Genomic DNA, 23,116 nt, shown 5'->3' on the forward strand with positions numbered 1-23,116 from the left:
ACCCAACCAACAAATAAACAAGTTGGCTTGGTCTCGTCTCCATCTAAGGGATAGGATCACGTGACTAACGAAGTTGATTGTAGTACCATCTGTCGTTGAGCGACAAAAATAAATCTCTTACTTTTCTGATTGGATTAGAGTCTGACTCTTAGGGTAAAACTGGTTCTGCGCATGGCAAAATCAAGCCAATCAGCTTATCCCTTTCTCGCCTCAAAAAATTTGAAGGATTTGTTGGTATGCCTAACTCTAAACAGAGTGATTATATCTTCCAGAAAAATGCAAATCATTATGCTTCTAGCTATTAATAGTGCTTTGATAAGTAGGGTGACCTTGATATACCATAAAAATGCGGCTTCTTGCTTTGAACACTGATCACTTGGAAATTTAGATGAGCAAATAATACAGATACTCTTTCGTCCCACTTGCCTGCAGGCTTTAGACAGTGCTAAAATTAAATTTTGAAAGACTTTGCTATAGAGAGCTTTCAGTTGGAGGAGGACATAATTTACGCTGCCATATTGGTGGGTTTAAAGCAGGAATGAAGCTGCGACTACCCAAGAACAGCGGTAAGACTTGGGAGGGTGTGACGTACTACTATCCCATCTGAAAGCTCTATACAGGGTGTTTGTGAAAAGTCCATCAATAATGAAAGAGCGTATTTATTGGGCCATTTTGAGTCGAAAATGTTCTATGACATTTTGCCGTCCGAGCCACGGTTTTCGAGTTATGATTTGAATATTTTAGGGATGACCCCTTCATTAAATTAGCGCTGTCTTTCAATTTCTTAATTAAATTTAAGGGGTCATCGGTAAATTACTCCAATCATAACTTGAAAACAGTGGCTCGGACGGCAAAATGTCATAGAACATTTTCGACTCAAAATGGCCCAATAAATACGCCCTTTCATTATTGATAGACCTTTCACAAACACCCTGTATACTTGACTCCAAACCTACCGTTTGCTCGTTAATTCCGTGGAATAGTTTTGTATGGAATAAGAAATCACCCAGTTTGCCCATCTCCTACAGACTTTATGAGAGACTGACTGACTGATAATGAACGCACAGCAAAAACGTGCTTTACCTATAAAAGGCTTAAATTTTTTAGGGAGTACGCAACACTTAAGAAGAAGGCACGCACTTAGAAAGATTTTTCCAGTACGTCGCCATCTTGAAAAATGTCCGTCAGAAATGTAAAAAATCGGCTTTATGGCACTTGTTCCCTATATCATATAGACAGGATTTACGGCTTTTGGGTTTCGATTTGCCTCCATCTTTTAAAATGGTGCTCCGGAAAGTAAAAGCCTTCTTTATGGAACAAATTCCCCGCGTTGCAACTGATATCACTAATATTTAGTGTAATAGTTCCCTATATCCCATAAGGCTTTTGGGCTTTAATTTTCTTGCATCTTTAAAAATGGCGGCCCGAAATGTGACAAAAATGTCCTGAGGGGTAACGATGGGTGCTTTAGCTGCTAGTTCTAGGCATAAATGGGGTTTAGATTAGAGGGAATCTTTATCAGTGATTCACGGGTAACTAACAAATGGAAGATACTTCCTTTTTACACTGTTTGAGGCGTCGTGATAAATGGGCACTTTCCTGATTTCTTTGTTTTTAGTGGGAAGACAGCGCAGCTCTTTTGTCTTTTTTTTAGTTTCTTTGCGGAAGATTGAAATTCTTGAATGGAGACGCAGGAAATAATAGAATCTTTGCAATCACAGTCAGACAATTGCGCAAAACGTCTCATTTACCACCCTATATTTAATTTATCGCTCCACCAATCAAAAGGCAGGAAAGAGACCAAGTTCGACTTAAAAAGACTAGATGCTCACCCATTATTATACAGGGTGCTTCGAAAATACGTGTATGACCCAATTGCAGTGGTTTCCTATTGGAAATTTTGAGTCTTAAAGGTTCAATGACATTTTTCCCTAATGGCCAACGTCCAATAAGGAAGACCCCTTAATTGAAGTAGCATTGTATTTCAGTTTTTAACTTATTTTTAAGGGTTATTCGTAAAATAATCCAATCTTAACTAGGAACGGTGACCCAGAAGGCAAATTTTCACAAAATATAATACCAGGGATAGATTTAATTTTAGAAGTAGGAATGGAGAACGGTTAGTGTTTACTTCAGTCCGACTCATAGCCCAGTATAGAGCCCATCCCTTCAACACGTAACGAAAATTTTAAATTATCTTATTGGCTCACTTAAACTACGTTTTGATGACGTTGCTGTCGAGGACGGTGAAAATACGTAGTTGCTTCTTATCTCGGTCGCTATGACCCGCCTCTTCTTTCATACCCCTTCGTTCCATGGAAGGGGATCCGGGACTATGACGCGCGCCCACATTGCTACTACTTATACCACCTTTTGGGTACACCCTGTAATTGTTTTTAAGCGTAACGGAGTTCTTAATTATCGTGGTAGGTAAGCTACCCGGTGTTGCCCGGGTGTTTTAAGGAAATGGAAACCTTGGAGAGTTCCTGGCTTCTATATGTAGGCACTAAATGCATGAGGTTGGTTTTTCAGAAACTAACCTTTTCTTCAACTTTCAAAATCAATAACACTATGCCTAAAATGTTAAAGGCCGACTTCCATCGAAAAGAGTTGTAGCGAACTGAAAACCGAGCATCGAGACTAACAATGGAGCGACCGTGCCGATTTTCGAATCCCCGCTGGGGTAAAAGATGGAAGGGTTCTCGCTAACTGAGAGCCGTGCAATGTGGTTCTAGCGAACTGAAGATAAACAATAGAGGATTTCCTTCAGAGGAAAGCAAAAATTCGAGAGGAAATAAATTTAAAAGGATTTCTATTGTTCATCTTCAGTTCGCTAGAACCACATTTCACGGCTTTCAGTTAGCAAGAACCCTTCCAACTTTTGCCCCAGCGGGGATTCGAAAATCGGCACGGTCGCTTCATTGTTAGTCTCGATGCTCGGTTTTCAGTTCGCTAGAACTCTTTTCGCTGGAAGTCGGCCTTTAAGCGTCAAGAATATGGCATTCTTTTGCAGTTTTAATTAAGGCTATCGTTTCGCAGCCGTCCCTACGGAATGAAGGTATAATAATGTTTAGGATTTTTCAGATTAGCTTACCAAAAGGGTGTTCATTGAATTCAGAATTATCATAAAAGCGGAATTTCAAATACGCAAGTACCGATCGAATCAGCTGATATTCAAAATTAAAGTATTATAGTACCGGGAAAGCGTATTTAATTTTTCTGTTTGTGCAGTAAGCGATGTATTGGACATAGTTTTTATGGGGTCGTTGTTATCCTCTCATGAATGCTACCTCAGATATGTTCAGGGTTGTAGTTTCTGGTTTCTGTTACCGCAAAGATGGTTTATCGATTTCTTATATTCGTTGACGTTGCCGTTGCTTATAGAATCCCACGAATAATGACGTAGAGGGTAGATTCTCTACTTTATACGTTTCCGTCCAATGCTTTACCGATTCAATAGAAGCATCCTAATATTTATAACCTGCTTGAAAGTTGCATAAAGGAGGAAAAATCAGTTTTTTATCCGGTTGGCTGGGGAACTCTAGTAGTTTGTAGGAAACGAAAATAAAATAACGGAGAAATTTTCTTATTTGGATTGAGACCTTAAAGGCCGACTTCCAGTGAAAAGGGTTTTAGAAAACTGAAAACCGAGCATCGAGACTAACAATGGAGCGACCATGCCGATTTTCGAATCCCCGCTGGGGGGCAAAAGTTGGAAGGGTTCTAGCTAAGTGAAAGCCGTGCCGAAACGGATTCGGGTCGGGCCGGGTCGTAAAGCCTGATTAAATCGGGGGCCCGACTCGTCTCTACATGACATTTAAGCAGCTATTGAATATTTTCTACAAAGTTATTTATATTGTTACTATTCAAATGCTTGTACAAAATGACTAGCTTGACCACTAATTGGGCCAAAGAACACCCCTCTCATTTCAGAGACACCTTGTATAAATTGAAAAATAACTGTTAGGCTTAACATTCCTCAACTTTAGAAAATTTATTATAATTTATCTAAAATTAAGTTGTCTAAATTACTTTCACGTTATTATGCCCATAGGGCGTTTATGCCTACTAATATTATCAAAAGTAGGATGAGACTAGAAGTAAAGAGCTCTAGCATTTGTAGTAGATCCTGGCACTAGTGAATAAATTTGAGGATTTTATGCCGCTTCCATCGCGCCTACACTAGAGAGAAAACAATTGGTCGAGTTCCAAAAACATTTCCTACCCCCCTCCCCTAAATCGAAAGCCGCGGAACACGGACGCGGGTGCTTGAATCTATTTCGGCCGTCTACCGTCACGGAGCGTCTCACGTTTTGGAGGGAAAACTCAGAAACCGCTACCAGAGGGCCAACCGTTGGTGTGTTATCAAGAATATTCACTTTCGCCAAGTGAAGAATTTGGTTACCTCGATACTTCTAGTCCCTTATCCTACTTCTGATATTATAAATATAAAAGTTTGTGGCGTTGAATAGTCGCTAATCTGTAAAGGCTGAACGGATTTGGATGAAATATGGCACGCAGGTAGACCATGACCTGGATTAAAGTAAAGAATACGTTTATCCTGATTTAAGGACACATAAGACACGCGGGACCCACCGTCTAGCTTCGATAGTCAAAAACTGGGAGCTCATAGAAAAGGAGTGGAAAGCAGTATGCCGGAGAGGGTTACAATTTCAAGTCTTTCTTTGGGTGGCGAGTGGAATAATATGTGAGGTATGCTAATAGGATCTCTACTGTGCAACTCGGCCCCGAACCATTCTACCGCTGACATCGTAGTCTTGGAAGCAGCTTGGGAAAAAAGGCGGTGGCACAGGGTAAATGACCAGTTTAAATATTGCCTGGACCAGTTTAAAAATTTAATCAGAAAGCGGTCAGTGGTCCACTTGACCACTAATAAAATTCAAGGGTAGCCAGAGTCCAGACAATATCTTAAACATTTTATTTATCCACTTCTTTAGTTTAGCCAGAGAGAATTTATCATAGGGAGTGAGAGAATTTATCATAGGGAGTGGAAACTGAGGAATATTGTGTAGCTCAAAAATCATGTGATCAACAAAACTGGCCAGGTCTATTTCCGGTACTATTTTTTGTGGCCCTTCCACTAGGGTGGGTCTAGAATGTTGCCGGAGGGTCTAGTGGAGATGGACACTACCTTTTCAGTAACTCCAAATGGCCCCAGTCGCACTCGAAATCGCGAACCCTTATTGGGTAATTGAACAACCCACAGTGATTGAGGGCAAACTTTAAAATTAAAGGAGAGTCATGTGACCGGAAATTTACCTGGCCAGTTTTAGCGTCGCAGCCTACTTGTTTGAGCTACATTGTATTTATCACTGTCAACTTAGGGCAAGAGCTTCCACTCCCTATTATAAATTCTTTCTGGTTTAGCAGACGACACGACCTGGTCAATGGTCATGGACCAGTTTATTTATTCCAGACCAGCTGGGGGGTCGCTAGCCCAATGTTCAGTTTAAAAAAATCCTTATTTCCCACCCTGCTTGGAAGGAATACAACAACAGCAGACACGACGCAGCGCTACGGGACTCTTCTTTTGCATGACCTAGGATCGAAGGGAAACACGCTCCTTTTCATTACCGTGTGTCATCTTCTCCTTCTATACGTACTCCCAGGTCAAAATACGTATAAAGAAGCCGGTTTTCTATGCCTTGAATGTTTTTAAAAACAATGTTTACTAGAGGTCGTTAGAGCAGCATAGCGTTTTATGGAAGTTTCCTTGCTAAGTATCCAAGAAAAAAGTTTAAATCCCTTGTTAAGCCGAGTTGTGAACCCTTTAAACTCTGTCGAATGATTTTGTAGCATTAGAAGGAAGGCTTTGGGTGCTATACCTGATTTTCTTGTACCACGCTTTTACCTTGTATTGTTTTCATTTGTCGAACTTTATCGCGAATAACAAGAGTGAAATGTCGAAACTTGATGATGCATTTTCCAACAGGGAATTACTTGGTTTAAAAGATTATTCGGGTCTTTGGTTTTAGAGTAATAAGAGGGAGCATTTTAGAATAGACATTTCCATTTATTCCAGAAGAGAAGCAAAAAAAAAAACCCATGGGCGAGGCTTCATCAGGGAGGAGGAATGTAGAGGAGTTGCCAAAGGTATTACGGAGAGGTCTCCATTTAGCGGTCTGGAGAGAGAGATCTACCCGAGGCCGACTAGTAGCTACTACGCATCAGCGGTGCGCAAGTACGTCATCACTGACGTTAGAGAGAGAAAAAACCAAGTTTCAAATTTCTAAGCCTAACGACTTGCGCCGTCGCGACTCACGCGAGAGTAAATTTTAGCGGCCGACGGTCCGGAGAAAAAAATCGCGCATGCGCCTGAAAAAAAAGAGCCTCGGTTAGGTCTCAGAGCTCTAACCCGGAATCTGCGAGAATTCTCTCTCTTTTTACAACGTGCGTAGACCACTCCTTTACAACATTCCTCCTCCCTGGCTTCATTCAAACCACAGGACACACCTTAAAGTTTCGTTACTTGCCCGCTGCTGGCGCGCAAATCAGCCTGCCAGATCAAAATGAGAGAAGCGCCGTAGGTGGCGCGGTGATCGGACCTAATAAGAAGTTGGCTAACAGAGATGGTTCCGGATATGGTTAGAGTCCAATACTTCCCAGCATAAGAAGTCATAAACTTCTGGCAGAAGTAAGATGAGACTAGAAGTATCGAGCTAAACAAATTCTTCACTTGGCGAAAGTGATTATTCTTGATAACACACCAAACGGTTGGCCCTCTGGTAGCAGTTTCTGAATTTTCAATCCAAAACGTGAGACGCTCGCGGCGGTAGACGACCGAACTAGATTCAAGTACCAGCGTTCGTGTTCCGCGGCTTTAGGTTGAAGGGGGTAGGAAATATTTTTGGAACTCGACCAATTTTTTTCTCTTTAGTGTAGGCGCGATGGAAGCGACATGAAATCCTCAAATTTGTTCACTAGTGCCAGGATCTACTACCAATGCTAGAGCTCTTTACTCCTGTTCTCATCTTACTTCTGGTGTTAGTAATTAAATGGAATGGTCTATAGAGCTGTAAACGTGTACGTCAGTATCTAGCGCACTCTAGACATCTACGATCCTTCCAGGTTGGCGATATTAAAATAATCAGGCATGGCTTATTCCATTGTGAATTTTGAAGTTTACGACAAATAGTGTGTGCAATAACACTCTAGGGTGTTCGTTACACTTTGAAGTGGATACGTTTCTTAGGGAGACTCCAATGTAAATATTGAATGAATGGGAAGTAGGATATTCTATAACTAACAAATTTTGCATTTAGGAGTTCCTATAAATTTTAGAAGAAGAATTTAATATTTATTAGAAAACCGAACGAAACTTGAATTCGTTCTGGAAAATTTGTTATGAATATTTTAAATATAATATTTTCCTATATGAATATTGAAGAAGCTTTTAATATTGATTTTCAGCGAAAAACAAACAAAATCGTTCGAATATTTCTTGCCTTAAAAGTTAAAAATGTCGTAGTTTTAAAGTAAATCTAGTATAATTTATTGAAAAAGGTTTCATCCCTTTGACGGTTAAAGTAACGTTCTCGCGACTGGAAATTTACTTTTTCTTTTCGCCATTTTTTAAAATGGTTGCGAATTCAAATCAAAAACCATAATACATTTAAGAAAAGGGCTGGATTGGTCGAAGGTGATAATTTCAAGCAGAAGTAGGATGAGACTAGAAGTAAAGAGCTCTAGCATTGATAATAGATCCTGGCACTAGTGAACAAATTTGAGGATTTTATGCCGCTTCCATGGCGCCTACACTAGAGAGAAAAAATTGGTCGAGTTCCAAAAACATTTCCTACCCCCTTCCCCTCTACCTAAAGCCGCGGAACACGGACGCGGGTGCTTGAATCTAGTTCGGCCGTCTACCGCCGCGAGCGTCTCACGTTTTGGAGGTAAAACTCAAAAACCGCTACCAGAGGGCCAACCGTTGGTGCGTCATCGAGAATATTCACTTTCGCCAAGTGAATAATTTGGTTACCACAATACTTCTAGTCCCTTATCCTACTTCTGTTAATACTAGTGAAAACATAATTACTTCTACTGCAAGGCTAACGCTACGAAATCAATGATAATCTCCAATAAGGCAATATGCAAACGCGTCAAGTGCCTCAAAATCTAAAATCGGAGAGAAATAATGTAAGATAAGGTAGAATTAATGTAGAGCGCTGATTGGTCAATTAAGGAAGCTGACGAGGAAGATAAGCTTGGACAATTTCCCTAACATCATATCGGGAATACACTTGTTACTAAATTTTTGCCTCTATACCACTTAAAAGTAGTTTTGCTTCCTATGGGATATAAGTGATTTTGGCATTAGTGAAGTTACAAATACCAGTTCAGATTTCCTCTATAAACTATTATTCAAACATTTTTGAAGTTAAAGAAAATAAGCCTTTGGTAAATTGCATTAGTGACCTCATCAAATTCTCCCATTAAATTTGTCCAAAGCCATTCCTAAAAACGCATTAAATTTTATCTTAAGATCTTTAAAACTTTAGGATTCCCGAGTTATTTATTTTAGCTTCCATTTCTACTTGAAACTAGAGCCTACAAAAGATTTTTAGGTGGCGTTTGACCTTTTAAAACGAACGCCGGCGTATACACGCGATTGTTTTTTGTTGGATAGAGAGGAACGTTTTAAGCCGGTGCTACACATCTTTTAATACCGAAAATAAGGCTTCTTGAAGAAATTTAAATTGAACAAAGAACTTTATCCATCATATTTTATAGAAAATTTCGGCGTGTGTTCGTGCAATTAAAAGCAAATAGAAATAAAAGAAAGTGAGACATTGAGGTAGCACACAAGTTTCACATTCTCTCAGGCTTATTTGCAAAAGTCAGCAATCTGCTTTCTATTCTATTATTAGCTTATCTTTTTCAATTAGACTTCTTCGGGGAATGAGTTTGAAAGTTTTTGTTCTAGGAAATTATGTTCGGTAAATATAATTCGGTTAATTTTACCGACTATTCTCGTTATTCAAAAGGTTTGTGATTCCATTCACGATTATTTGCTGTATGTCTATCATTATGTTTAGGATACAATTGACTAGTTAAGTAACGTTCAGTCAGAAGTGAGATGAGACTAGAAGTATTGAGGTAACCAAATTCTTCACTTGGCGAAAGTGAATATTCTTGATAACACACAAACAGTTGGCCGTCTGGTAGCGGTTTCTGAATTTTCCCCACAAAACGTGTGACGCTCGCGGTGGTAGACGGCCGAACTAGATTCAAGCACCCGCGTCCGTGTTCTTCGGCTTTAGGTTGAGGGGAAGGGGTTAGGAAATGTTTTCGGAACTCGACCAATTTTTTCTCTCTAGTGTTGGCGCAATGGAAGCGGCATAAAATCTTCAAATTTGTTCACTAGTGCCAGGATCTATTACCAATGCTAGAGTTCTTTACTTCTAGTCTCATCTTACGTTTGATATTATTTAATATATCATGGGAAGGATAGCGTTAAACATTATTTTCGGTTCGAAACACCGCTGCCTGCTCGGCACTCTCCGAAAACCGAATGTGTGGCATACGGCTGATTTTTGGGTTACGCCTGACTTTAAGTTGCCTGCGCAGTATCGGAAACTTTAAATCTAATTTGGCACTTTGAAATTTTGATGTTTCCAAGGGATTTTTATGTTTTTATTGAAAAATAAAGCAAGTACTAAAGTCTAATTTTCTCGAAGCTTCTCGTAGTCTTTCAATATAAACTTGACCGTTGTTTAACATCTCGTTTTTCAAATATTTTTTTCGCAAGTAAAATTTCTTCGATGCGTCGAATGTTCCAGACAAGATTAATCCCAAATCATCAACGGTTACAAATCTGCTTTGCAGTAAACCATTTAAAATAGTTTTCAGAGTGACTAAACAGTTCATGCGAATAAAACTAGTATTTCAGAAAAAAAATGTTTTTATAATTAAAGATAGAATGTGTGAAGCGAGGGGTCGGACGTTTTGGAAAAAATTAACGAGGTTTCGAAATCCAATTTGATTTCTTCGGATTTCGTTTGATTTTGTTTTATTTCAAAATTCGATAAAATCCAACGGATTTCGTCGGATTTTGTGATTTTTTTTATTTTGCGATGGATTTCACGATTTCTTTATTGATTTTGTGACATTTTTACTGTTTTTTTGAATTTTTTTTACTGATTTGGTTGATTTTGTTCCTGATTTCGGATTTTTTATGGGATTTCAAAATTAGCAAAAATACGATTGATTTCTTTCCAGATTTTGTTTTTGATTTCGGATTTCATGAGTTGGATTTCGCGTGTAGCGCACGGCAATGACCGACCCCTCGATGTGAAGCCTTATTGGCTTTTGGTAGTATCAAATGTGGATGAGAGGGAAAGTATGACAATGGCCATAGAGTCTGTGTTAAAAAACGCGGACATCAAAGTTTCGCCGATAACTATTTAGTTTACTAGTGACTGATGGACTTGCAAACTCGCGACTGAAAGTAGTTCAGACATTTATGCTCCTTGGTTTAACCATAGCCCACTCGATCACGCGCATCACGACGCAAGCTGCTCGCGCTGTAGCTAAATTACCGAGGGTTTTTTAAACGTATCTAGTTTTATGCGCTCTTCTATTGCTTCGACAACTTTACTTAAATCCATATTATACCTTCAAATACCTTTTAAAACATTACCAGCTACTCTGTCCTGACTACAAACACAAATCGAGGAAGTTCTAGCATACACAATAGCAGACGACGGTAACAGCGTAACCGCGAATTAACACAAGACCTATTTTAAGGGAGTGAACAGGCCCAGTATAGCTACGCCAATAAAACGGTCAACTATGGCGAAACTATGGCCATTTTCATACTTTTCCTCTCATCCACTTTTGGTAGTACCTGTGTTAAACTAGGTCACTAAACTAGACCCCTAGAAACAGTGAGATTATTTGTTGGCTAATAACGTCTTAAATCTACCACATAGCAAATACTTTTTCGATAATATACTATGTCAATTTTGTCTATCAATACTTTTCACGATATTTTCTTTGAAAATTTAATAGATATGATTTGAAAATCTCGTGACACAGCGTTATAGGGAAACACCGCACTACAAGTTTAAGAAAGTTCCCCTTTTATTTTTTGTACTATAGTTTTACAAGCATTTCTCGACGGAGTGTTATGGTTCTCATGGGGGTCAGGGAATTTTATTATGAAGGAATACCCGAAGGAAGGTCGTGCTCCATTCCCCTATTTTGTTTTTTTTTCATTAAAGTTTGCTGTTTTTGGACGGGAGCCAGACTGCAAAAGCGACAGTAGACGAAAAACTGATTATTTTGAAGTAGCCTGATCAATGAAACCCTTTGGCTTTGATCTCATTATTGTAGGAAAAACATTTTACCCTTAATGAAAACTAAACCACTAAAAAAGTTCCAATTACTAATTACCCTAAAGGAAAACCCATCATGGCCCTGAAAAAAACCGAGAGTAGATGAACACTTCATTTTATCATAAGCAAAAGTATATAGATATAAAAACAAAAAGTACACTTCGTTGAAATTTGCCCGCGCCTTGTAATATGAGAAGCCTTCCTTTATCCCCGAATAGTGTCGACCCCCGTCTGTGTATGATTATCTTCCCGACCGCGGCACAGGGAACAAACCGCGAATAGGCTCATAAAGTAGCAGAACTTAGCTCTAATACCAAAAAATAACGTTTGGATCGCCCGCATCATGTACTACTTTCTATAAATCTTACGTCAAAAATCTCTTCCCTGATTGGTTAGTTCGTGGAGGGGGTTCAGAGGAGGATAGTTTTCTTCTCAGTTAACGTGTCGTCTACAGCCAAAGGCAGGGAATTCTTAATGAACTGTACTTTTTGTTTTTATATCTATATACTTTTGTCATAAGTAACAATATGACAATGCGTAGGACACTTAAATCATGTTCTAATCTCCATTGACGTGTTTCATTGAGTGTCATACAATTAGTGAAAGATCTAATAGAGAAATTTCAAGAAACCTCGAAAAGTGGCTATGGTTTCTTCCTTTCGCACTACTCGGGTTACTTGTTACGGATATTCATTTAAGCCCATGGGCTATTCCCTCAAATTTTCTGTACGCCGGTTTAGTACGATGTGCCTACTATTATAAGTTCAGCCGTCTTGTTTTATATCACAAAATCAGTAGCGCCTGCGTATATGGCGATATTTGCGAGATTTTCTCGAATGCCATGGAAATAACCATAATCAATATCGCATTTCACTTTCCACGCAAAGTTGAACAGGTATCTGTAATCTATAAACGCCATTATCTATCTTCACTGACTACTTTCCATTCTATGTATGGTTATATTTCATGTTAATCCGCGTCTGTTTGCGCTATTGTGAACAGGTATCGTTGTTCATGGATGGGAGATATTTCTCATCCCTATACTCTCAATTTTATGATAAAAAGCGATTTTTTTATCGGATTACACCGGACACATACTATTCAATTTCTGACTGAATGTAGAACAGGTAACCTTGTATATCCTGAATACCAACAGAGTGCCATCATATAACTGTATTTCTCCAAAATGTCGTGAAAAACCGTAAATTGGAGAAGATATTTCTCAAAATCTATTGGTATTCTATTGGGAAATTGTTTCTATCTGTTTCTATGCAAACTTTTTTGCCAGATGAAATTAAAATGTTCTATACCGATCAAGATAAGAATTTCTATTTTTAAATATATTAGTAGAAGCAGGGATTCATGTAGTTTCAGAAGCAGGAATAGAGTACAGGGTATATTTTGCACGCGTCAAAGTCCACGACCAATTCCTAGGGACGGGGGGGGTGAAAGATAAGGCGCGTGATAGGCAAAAAAGAACTACGTATTTTTCGCCGTTCCCGTCAGGAACGTCTTCAAAAAGTAGTTTAAGTGAGCCAATAAGATAATTCGAAATTACGTGTATGAGTCGGACTGAAGTAAAGACTAACCGTTCTCTATTCCTGCTTCTAAAATTACATGAATCCCTGGTAAAAGGGAATAAAAATAGGATGACAATTTATTTACCATTAACGCATTATGACTGTAACCTGACTTTTACCAACCTCAAATTGCAAATTGTGTTCCCTTCCCTGATTGGCGAACGTCGTCAATTGTCGTTTAATGTCGTGAGAGGGTGCGTGGAGAACCAATTAGTAGTTGAGATTATGTTACTTGTATTCTTTAAATGAAACTGAATTAAGCTGTTCACACTGTAGCAGACAACGTTAAAGTGTAGTAACCTTGGGACTATTTTTTGCGAAAGCTGGTTATGCGCGGATCGTTTCTAGGTATTGTAGAGGCTACAATTTTCTAGCCAATATCGCTCTTTTATCTTACTATTCCCTTCTGCTACTATTAGTTTTCGGTAGAGCCGTTTTTCTATCCATATTAACGAAAACCTTTGTGTTTAATGAAACGTGTGTAGTTTACCTAGTTCTCATTTATTTGAAGAGATTTAACCGTGGTTTCCTGCATGGTACGATATTTCTCATTCTAGAAAGAAGTGTAAGTTTTTCTGCAAACTCTACACTCTTTCTAAATTTACTCTGGATTCTTTGCTTAAAGGCCGACTTCCATCGAAAAGGGTTCTAGCGAGCATGGAGACTAACAATGGAGCGACCGTGCCGATTTTCGAAGCCCCGCTGGGGGGCAAAAGTTGGAAGGGTTCTCGCTAACTGAAAGCCGTGCAATGTGGTTCTAGCTCAGATTAATAACCCCCTGGATATGAAAGGAAATAGGGAGGCATACTTGAATAGGGCATCGGCATCTCTAGCGCCCCTATAGTCAAAACTTGGAAAAAAGTTACCCCAAACAGACTCAGTAAGCGCGTGACCGCGTTTGCTACTCCATGTTCGGCTACTTTTTATCCGCGGTTCCCGTTTCTTTTTCTCTTCTCATCCCGGTACCGGGTCCGGAGGTTTTGTCACTAAATTCGGTAGGTTTTAGGTTTTTTCATTTATGTAAAAAATAGATTAAACTATAAATTTGATAAATCAAATGACAGGAAAGCAATAATGGTCTTCGAAGACACAAAAAACCGTTTACGTTTGCTAGGCCTTGCCAGAACAACCATACAATTTGCTTCGTCTGCATGGGGTGACAAAGTTCTACGTTTTGCCGTCTGAGGGCGCCACATGGCGATACTATTTGAAAACGCTCGGTTTTGCTTGCCTTTCATATCCAGGGGTTATTAATCTGAGGTTCTAGCGAACTGAAGATACACAATAGGGGAAAGCAAAAATTCGAGAGGAAATAAATTTAATAGGATTTCTATTGTTCATCTTCAGTTCGCTAGAACCACATGGCACGGCTTTCAGTTAGCGGGAACCCTTCCAACTTTTGCCCCAGCGGGGATTCGAAAATCGGCACGGTCGCTTCATTGTTAGTCTCGATGCTCGGTTTTCAGTTCGCTAGAACTCTTTTCGCTGGAAGTCGGCCTTTAACTTACTCTGGATTCTTTGCTTAACTTACTCTGGATTCTTTACCGATATATTTAATGGGCAGTGAACTGTCCGAACTAATAAAAGTTTTCTATTCTCTAAGCTAAAACGATCGAGGTAGAAATAACCCAATTATATCGAAGTATCGAGACTAGGGCTGTGCAAATATACGGGAAATTATTCGCCTGTTCCAAATCGATTAATCGAATTGAGAAGTCGAATATCGGATTTTAGAAATCGACGATTATTCAAAATTTGGAACTATTATTGAAAATATAATTACGAACAATGAAAGTGAATTCAAATATTGATTTGAGAAAAAGAAAATGTAACAAAAACATTCGAATTACCAAATGATTGGTCTTTAAATGATTTTTTATAGATGCCAGAACTGGAATATAATGGCTGCGTTCAGTAACACTCATCAGTAAAAACATCGATGTTTGGAAAAATGAAATCGGTGTTCTTTTGACGTCATGATGACGTTGCAGTTGTTGAACGGCACAATTTTGTGTAATCAATGCTTTTCAAAATGGCGACGATATAATGATAAGGTTATGAAAGAGGCTTAAATAATGATACCGAACTGTTTACAAAGATATTGTACTTCAATTTATCAATTAAATTCTGACATAATCCTTATTTTACCGAAATAATATATTGCTTTTTAGTAGTATTATCCATAAGGATAATATTTGTCAATTCTTCATTATTTAAAATTGTAGAGATTGGGATGTAGTTCCCTCCATTTTTTTTTTGTCACGGTGCAAATTGACGAAATTTACGTCATGAATCCGATGCTCATCAAAAAAACCTCCTCTCACAGCTGATTTTTCTGATGGGCATCCGATGAGCATCATGACGTCACGCCCAAAGACGCGAAAAACCGTTCAGTAAGACATCGATGTCATCTTTAAGTCATCGATGTTTTTGATGCCGGTTACTGAACGCAGTCAATGCAATATTTGTTAATTTACAATTCGAATCGTATTAGAGCCAAACTCAAATTCCACTATTCGCACACCCCTAATTGAAACCCTTATACGTCTGACTTACCTCTTCCTTCCAACTAGCTGCAAGCCCATAAACGTTAATGGAAATTGAAATTGCTTTAGTCCATAAAAATTGAAAGACCTCTAATATATTTATTGATATTATATATTATCGTCTTAAATTTATCGCAAACTTGACTCTTAAACAATAGTTTCTTAAATCAATAGAGCAACCCTGAATATAATGAAGAACAGGGGCAAATAGATATAATGGAAAGTGAAATAACAGTATGGCGACAATAACGTGATTTAATTTCATAATAATTGCCTCTAAGCCAACGACAAAATATTTACTGTCACTGTGGTATACTATTAAGGATTAAACTCGCGTATTCTTGAGAACGCGTTCAAATTGAATTACATTTATCAACCAGATATGCAGTGGGCAATGTGCCATAATCTCAAAGAAGCATTTAAATATAATTTCCAACGCATTCCCCGATTGTCTCATCTAATTTCTGAGCAGAAAATGTAAAAAAAAATGCAAAGTAATATTAAATGAAATATAAAAGCTTATATTTTTCTTTTTAAAAATTTGTAGTTCCAATAGAATTATCCATTAAAGGGAGGGTGAAGTAGAAAATCAAGTGATTTTTTATCGATTCTTCTACTAAATATAAGACCAGTCTGCATAGTCAAACATTCAGGAAATACTTCCGAATGATTTTAAAATTCAAATTAGGTTCAGATTTTAAGGATAATTTTATACAAGGTCCTCCGACCAATCGCCTAACGCCCTGCCTTTTTATTAACAAAATTCTCGTGGCACGTTCCATGTCTCGCGCCACGATTATCACATCGCGCGCGAATTTTATCAAATCTCGTGTTAAATTTCATTCGACACGGAGCGTGCCACGAGAATTTTGTTAATAAAAAGGCAGGGCGTTACGCGATTGGCCGGAGCAGGGAGAGAGGGAGGAGCCGCCTAATGCTAACAGAACTCGTATCTAGCGGGAAGGGGTTGAAAACGGGGGTATGAAATACTATGTTCTCTCTCTCTACCTTGGGTCATTCGGTGAATCATTGAGCATGCGCGAAGTGACATCACGAATAGTCGCTACATGAGATAAGAAATTTGGATTTTGTGCAGTAGAGCTCGCGGTAGCCCGGGCGATACTACCCCCGTTGGCTGGGAAATTTAATTCCCCCACCCAAAAGAGAGACACCTCGCGCTATTCACGCGGCATCTCCCTCTCCCTGGCCGGAGGACCTTCTTTAAAATTATCCTTAAAATCTGAACCTAATTTGAATTTTAAAATCATTCGGAAGTATTTCCTGAATGTTTCACTATGCAGACTGGTCTTATATTTAGTAGAAGAATCGATAAAGAATCGATAAAAAATCACTTGATTTTCTACTTCACCCTCCCTTTAATCAAGCAAATTCTCAAGTCAAAACTGAACAAATACCTATTATTATATTTATAATACGTATCTAAATACATTAAATAAACTACTTTCAAACGGAAAATAAGGAAAGTAATTTCATATCACAATAACTCTTCAAAGTAGAGCGTTGATTGGTCAGTCAAAAGAAGCTATATAGATAGTGCGCATTAAAGGTGGTAGGGAAGCTTCCTTTGATCCCCGCCCCTATCTTTTCCTTATCTATACCTTCAGGGTTGCCAGTAATATTTGTTAGTGTATATCAGGTTTGAAACTGAATGATCTGAACCGAAAAAACAACAAGCTTTTCATTCTGTTAAAGATGGCGGTTGAATTGCACTCACAAATGACTGGCAACACTTGTTTGCACACTATCTGTAGAGAAACAGATCAAGACTTGATTTGTGTAGGGTGTAAACACCATACTGCGAATATATCACGAAAGACCCCCCCCCCCAACCAACAAATAAACAAGTTGGCCTTGGTCTAGTCTCCATCTAAGGGATAGGATCACGTGACTAACAAAGTTGATTGTAGTGTCATCTGTCGTTGAGCCACGAAAATAAATCTCTAGTTTTTCTGATTGGATTAGAGTCTGACTCTTGGGGTAAAACAGGTTCTGCGCATGGCAAAATAAAGCCAATCAGGTTATCCCTATCTCGCCTCAAAACTCGAGAACGAGATCTGAGCCGTTATAAAAATTCTAAAGATTTGTTGGTTAGGTCTATTGTCTCACCATCTAGTTACCTTTGCTAGCGATAGAAAGGCTGATGGGGGCGTATTCTCATTACGGATTTCTACGGGGATGAAATATGCTGATGGGAAACCTTGGATCGTAACCTTATGTTAACTTTATTCTATTTTATTGAACATTCAATATAAAATACATTTTCATTGATTTTCTATATTGGGGTTAATGATGTTCACATCTCTTCTCGCCTTTTGCTTTGAGCAATGAACTTTGACCCTGGTTAAAGGGCTAAAAAAAGGAGTGGGGAAGCTGAGATACTTAACCCAGATTCTGGAGTGTCGTATAGATCATCGAACGATTGTGTCTCGAGAACTGTTGTTCCTAAAGTAGCTGGCTGTTATGGCCGATAAAAGGAACCGTGACTAATGAAAAGGAAACATTTACACTTAGCTTAACACATACACCACGTTTCTTTCATCAAGAGACCATAGTTATTCTAATTTAAATGGTTTGCCAATTCGGATTACGCGAAAATATTTATTGAGGTAGATTAAGGAAAAGGTTCCGAGCTAGAATGTTTTTCTATTACAATCGAAAGAGCGTATATAAATTGGAAATATGTTATAAAAAATACGAGCAATTAACATTTCTTAAAGGGAGGGTGAAGTAGAAAATCAAGTGATTTTTTTATCGATTCTTCCACTAATTATAAGACCTGTATTCATAGTGAAACATTCACGAAATACAGTCTCCGAATGATTTTAAAATTCAAATTTGGTTAAGATTTTAAGAATAATTTGAAATAAGGACCTCTGACCAATCGCGTAACGCGCTACCTTCCTGTTAACAAAATTCCAGCTGCACGCTCTACATCTCGCGCGAAGTTCATCAAATCTCGCGCTTAATTTCATTTGGCATGGAGAGTGCCACGGGAACTTTGGCAACGAGATTGCTCAGAGGTCCTTATTTAAAATTATCCTTAAAATGTGAGGTATTTCCTGAATATTTCACTATGCAGACTGCTCTTATAATTAGTGGAAGAATCGATAAAAAATCGCTTAATTTTCCTCTTCACCCTCCCTTTACCCTACTGAGTGAATAATATCACCTTGACGGATTCATCCAATAGGTTAAAATTAAAATTCCAATGCTTTGGAAACTGGTAAGAATGTTTTCTGGTGTTTACCGAAAATTAAATATGACACCTTACAATTACTGAAGGGGGAATTATACGAAAACAATACATGCCTTCCAAAACCCTATGATCTTGACCATTTAAAATTTCAAACGGATAACTAGCCACTGCCTTCTCTAATACTAGGCCATGAAATACGAATAAAAGGGAGGTGGCAGATAGGATTTCACAAATGCCACTAGATGTCGCTTTTCTGAGGTTTTAAACTGGCGGCAAATTCAAAACTATGGGAAATTGTTAGCAACGACGAAGTGTAATCAGGGCCGGAAATAAGTACAGGACACTGGACACTGTCCAATAAAATTTTAAAATGTCCCATAATTTTTCTAAAAACTAAGAGGGTCACTGGACATTTTGACCAATAAATTTTCCGAAGTTTTGATAGTTTGACTATGAAGATGCGACACTATTTTTGCACACTCCAGTGGACAATGTCCTATAATTTTTCCAGTCAAAGGGGGCGTCACTGGACACTTGTCCTATAAGAAATTTCCCTTATTTCCGGCCCTGAGTGTAATCTGCTAAGTTCGGCTCGAAAAAGAAAGCAAAAAACCGGTCATTAAACCGGTTCATGATGCTGAACGGTTTCCGAGTTCGAAAAATACTAGTTTAAATTTGGTGTATGTTTTGACACGTGTCAATGGCGTCTGCATGGAAATTTCAACCCATCACAGCTCTTAAGTTTTATCCCAAAAACTGCCACTGCCAATGAAATGCCTTAAGTTCGATCTGGATTGCCCAATGAGCGAGCTTAGGAGAGGTAGGAGGAGATTTCTTTGGCAGCTGAATTCGGACACAGACATTCTCCAATATGTTAATTATACACTACTCTAGTTTAGCAGACGATGTGCCCTGATCAATGGTCACGGACCAGGTTATTTAGTCCAGTTTAAAAAATCCTTATTTCCCTTCCTGGTCCGCCATAAGCGAAAGACGTGACATCACGAGACTGCGCAGTACCAATTTACTTTCGTCATCGCGAAAATTCGCCTCAGAAAAGAGCCATCTAACGGTTACTAAGCGCAAATTCAAAATGTCACATAAAAAATGCTTCTGTTGTACATTTCAAGGCCTAGTATTAGAGAAGGCAGTGAACTAGCGATTAAAAACAGGTTATGACCCTTATGACGTTGGAAAAAACTGAAAAACCATCGTTAAACAAGGCGCTTAGTTTCTGAACAATTTTTGGAATTAAAAAACTAAAATTAGCATCAGGACAAAATTTTTATGGCTTAACAATCCGATTTCAAGGGCTACTACGTATTTAAGATATATTTGCATCGACACGCACCAGTAATCACTACCATCAGAAGTAAGATAAGGGACTAGAAGTATCGAGGTAACCAAATTCTTCACTTGGCGAAAGTGAATATTCTTGATAACACCCCAACGGTTGGCCCTCTGGTAGCGGATTCCGAGTTTTACTCTCCAAAACGTGAGACGCTCGTGGCGGTAGACGGCCGAACTAGATTCAAGCACCCTCGTCCGTGTTCCGCGGCTTTAGGTTGAGGGGAAGGGGGGGGGGTAGGAAAGTTTTTGGAACTCTGCCAATTTTTTTCTCTCCAGTGTAGGCGCTATGGAAGCGGCATAAAATGCTCAAATTTGTTCACTAGTGCCAGGATCTACTACCAATGCTAGAGCTCTTTACTTCTAGTCCCTTATATTACTTCTGCTACCATCAACTCTGAATTTACTAGTTCCTAAACCATTTCTTCAATGAGCCCTATCTCTTATCAAACAACTAGGATTAGAACCAAGTTGAGAGGTTAGCGTGTATAATCGAGGCTATGTCTTTTGTCACCCAGAGCCAAAATTGAAAATAAGAGATAACGTTACCTTATAAACGCTGTCAATTCAAGGTGAGATTGAATGTACGCTAACAAGAAGAAAGAATAGAAATACGTTCCTCTGTAAAGAGCGCGGTAGACTCAAGTTACACTCGTCGTTGCCTTCAACATTTCCTGATCGCCATCACCTCCAAGGAAACATTCCTTTTTCTTTCAACCGCTACCTCCACTCCGACCCTTTCACCATTCTTGCATGCTACAATTCTACATAGAGGATGTACAGTAGAGGAGTAGACACTGTAGCCTTTCCCATGCATAAGGGAATAAATATCCCATCAAAACGTTTCACTTCAAGAGTGCGCAGAGACGACAATGTATCAACCCCATTGCATGCCTACCCCCTTTAGACGGCGAATAGGTCTATTACTTGTTTATCAGCCAAGAAACCGAAAGCTGGAAGTAGTTCCAAATATTGAACTAGAACTGAATTCTCGGACTGTCTACTCCTTTATTGTATATTCTCTATTGTATATTCTGCGCTATCGATCCCATAGTACATTGCAGCTTAGTTATCCTTCATTTTCCTTAATCACAAAACATAGGTAAAGAGGGAAAAACCCTGAAATAATTTTGTCTTTGAAAATGTCAAAGAGGAAATCAAGAAAATCGGATATATTTTGTTTTGGTGGATACCTACCGGAAGACTCTATAAAGATAGTTTTGGGATGTAACCCCCTTTGAAAAACAGTAATACCAGGGATAGATGTAATTTTAGAAGCAGGAATGTTCCCTTTCCCCGGGAAGGGGGGGGGGTAAGGAATAACAGACGGTTCATAGCGACAGAGGTAAAATAGAACTACGTATAGAGCTATATTAGTTGAAGCGGGGAAACGTCACAGTTGGGCCTGCCAATAAACGGAGCCGGTTTTCACCCTCCCTCCGTGCGGGCCGCTGAAGAACTCTATGCTAAATTTCCCGCACAATATGGCGCCTAGGTAGGGACTAGCGAAACTCCGCCTCAAAATCTCTCCTTTCCCCCCGAATTGAAATAGCTCTATTTTTCGCCGTCCTCGTCAGCAACGTCATCAAAACGTGGTTTAAGTGAGCCAATAATTTAACTTAAAATTTTCGTTGCGTGTTTTGATGGAGGGGCTCTATACTGGGCTATGAGTCGGACTGAATTCTAACCGTTCTCCATTCCTGCTTCTTAAATTATATCTATCCCTGGTAATACTCAGAGTCCTATTTTTTCTTAAATCGATCTTTAAGTGTGTCTTTCAATCGTGTACCTTAAGTATAGTACATTGGTAACGTGACGTGTTAACTAACCTTACCTTACCTTATCCATCGTCAATTGACTAAATTACGTAACAACTTTTTCTCTTCCATCGAGGAGAAATGAGCGTATATGATATGATGGAGCTAATAGTAACAAAAGCAAATGAAAACAGCAGAAAGTTATTACTGAGGTGTCGTCTTAGTATCTTGTACGTTAATGTTACACGACATTTTTTCCTGTCTCCGACTAAAATAGTTCGAATTTTAGACAACAGGGCGTTAAAATAGTTTTAATTCTTAGTGATGAGGGATTTATAGTGCAAACCTGGTTAGTTCAAGTAATTCGGTTTGCCAACGTACTCGCGCTAGTATTCATAAGTTAGTGTTTAATTTTAGTATACCTCTAGGTGAGTTTAGTACTTAGTTTGCCTCACATTCTGTCAATTCTATTTGCGTTTGCTAATAACAATGAAGGCAATATAGTTTAACCAGGGATACATTTAATTTTAGAAGTAGGAATGGAGAACGGTTAGTATTTACTTCAGTTCGACTCATCGCCAAGTATAGAGCCCCTCCCTCCAACACGTAACGAAAATTTTAAATTATCTTATTGGTTTTGAAACTTAAACTACGTTTTGATGACGTTGCTGACGGGGACAGCGAAAAATACGTAATTCCTTTTTACCTCTATCGCTATGACCCGCCTCTTCTTTCATACCCCCGTCCCGGTGTAGGGGGTCCGGGACTTTGACGCGCGACCAGATTACTCTGTTCTCCATTCCGACTTCTAAAATTAAATCTATCCCTGGTTTAACTCAATATTTTAAACATTAGTTTTTATAGTGAATCATTTCGACATTTTGTCAGTATAGCGAGGGCGCGAGCGAGTGGGCTGGCTATTAACTTGGTTCTCTGTAGTGAGTTTATTGAAATGTTTATTGGCTTTTCCGACAGGCGGCGGATGGTCGGGTTTGTCCGATCCGTGCGTGGAAGCGTGCGTCTCTTTGGGCGCTCAGAGCGACTTGCTCGCCGGTTCGTGTCGCTGCCCAGAAGGTTCCGTCTTCTCCCACTCTGATTCTCCAATAAACAGCCATGGATATCTTCGGGACAGTAACGAGACTAACTCCTCGGTTTTCTCTAAGAAGCATGGACATGTTTTGGGTGCTTGTCACTTGTTAAAAATGGGACTGGACGTTTCCAAGAATATCTCCGACTCCCCAAACATCCGGTTCCTTCCAGGTAAGACACTATTCTTAAATTTGATATTAGGTTCATATGGTCAGTTCTTTAA

General features: G+C 39.0%; 1 protein-coding gene across 2 annotated transcripts in view; it reads left to right on the forward strand.

Annotated features, from left to right (window-relative positions):
- LOC149713070 (thrombospondin type-1 domain-containing protein 7A-like) overlaps positions 1 to 23,116 on the forward strand; it is a 205,590-nt gene that overhangs the window by 165,102 nt on the left and 17,372 nt on the right. For both annotated transcript variants that reach the window (XM_089845524.1, XM_089845531.1), the window contains one exon: positions 22,780 to 23,064. In XM_089845524.1, the coding sequence (XP_089701650.1) occupies positions 22,780 to 23,064 (285 nt within the window). The remainder of the gene's footprint in view (positions 1 to 22,779; positions 23,065 to 23,116) is intronic.

Source organism: Phalangium opilio, unplaced genomic scaffold (assembly GCF_054372755.1).
Source record: "Phalangium opilio isolate 3A_F unplaced genomic scaffold, DU_Popi_V2 ptg000009l_1, whole genome shotgun sequence".
NCBI lineage: Eukaryota > Metazoa > Arthropoda > Arachnida > Opiliones > Phalangiidae > Phalangium > Phalangium opilio.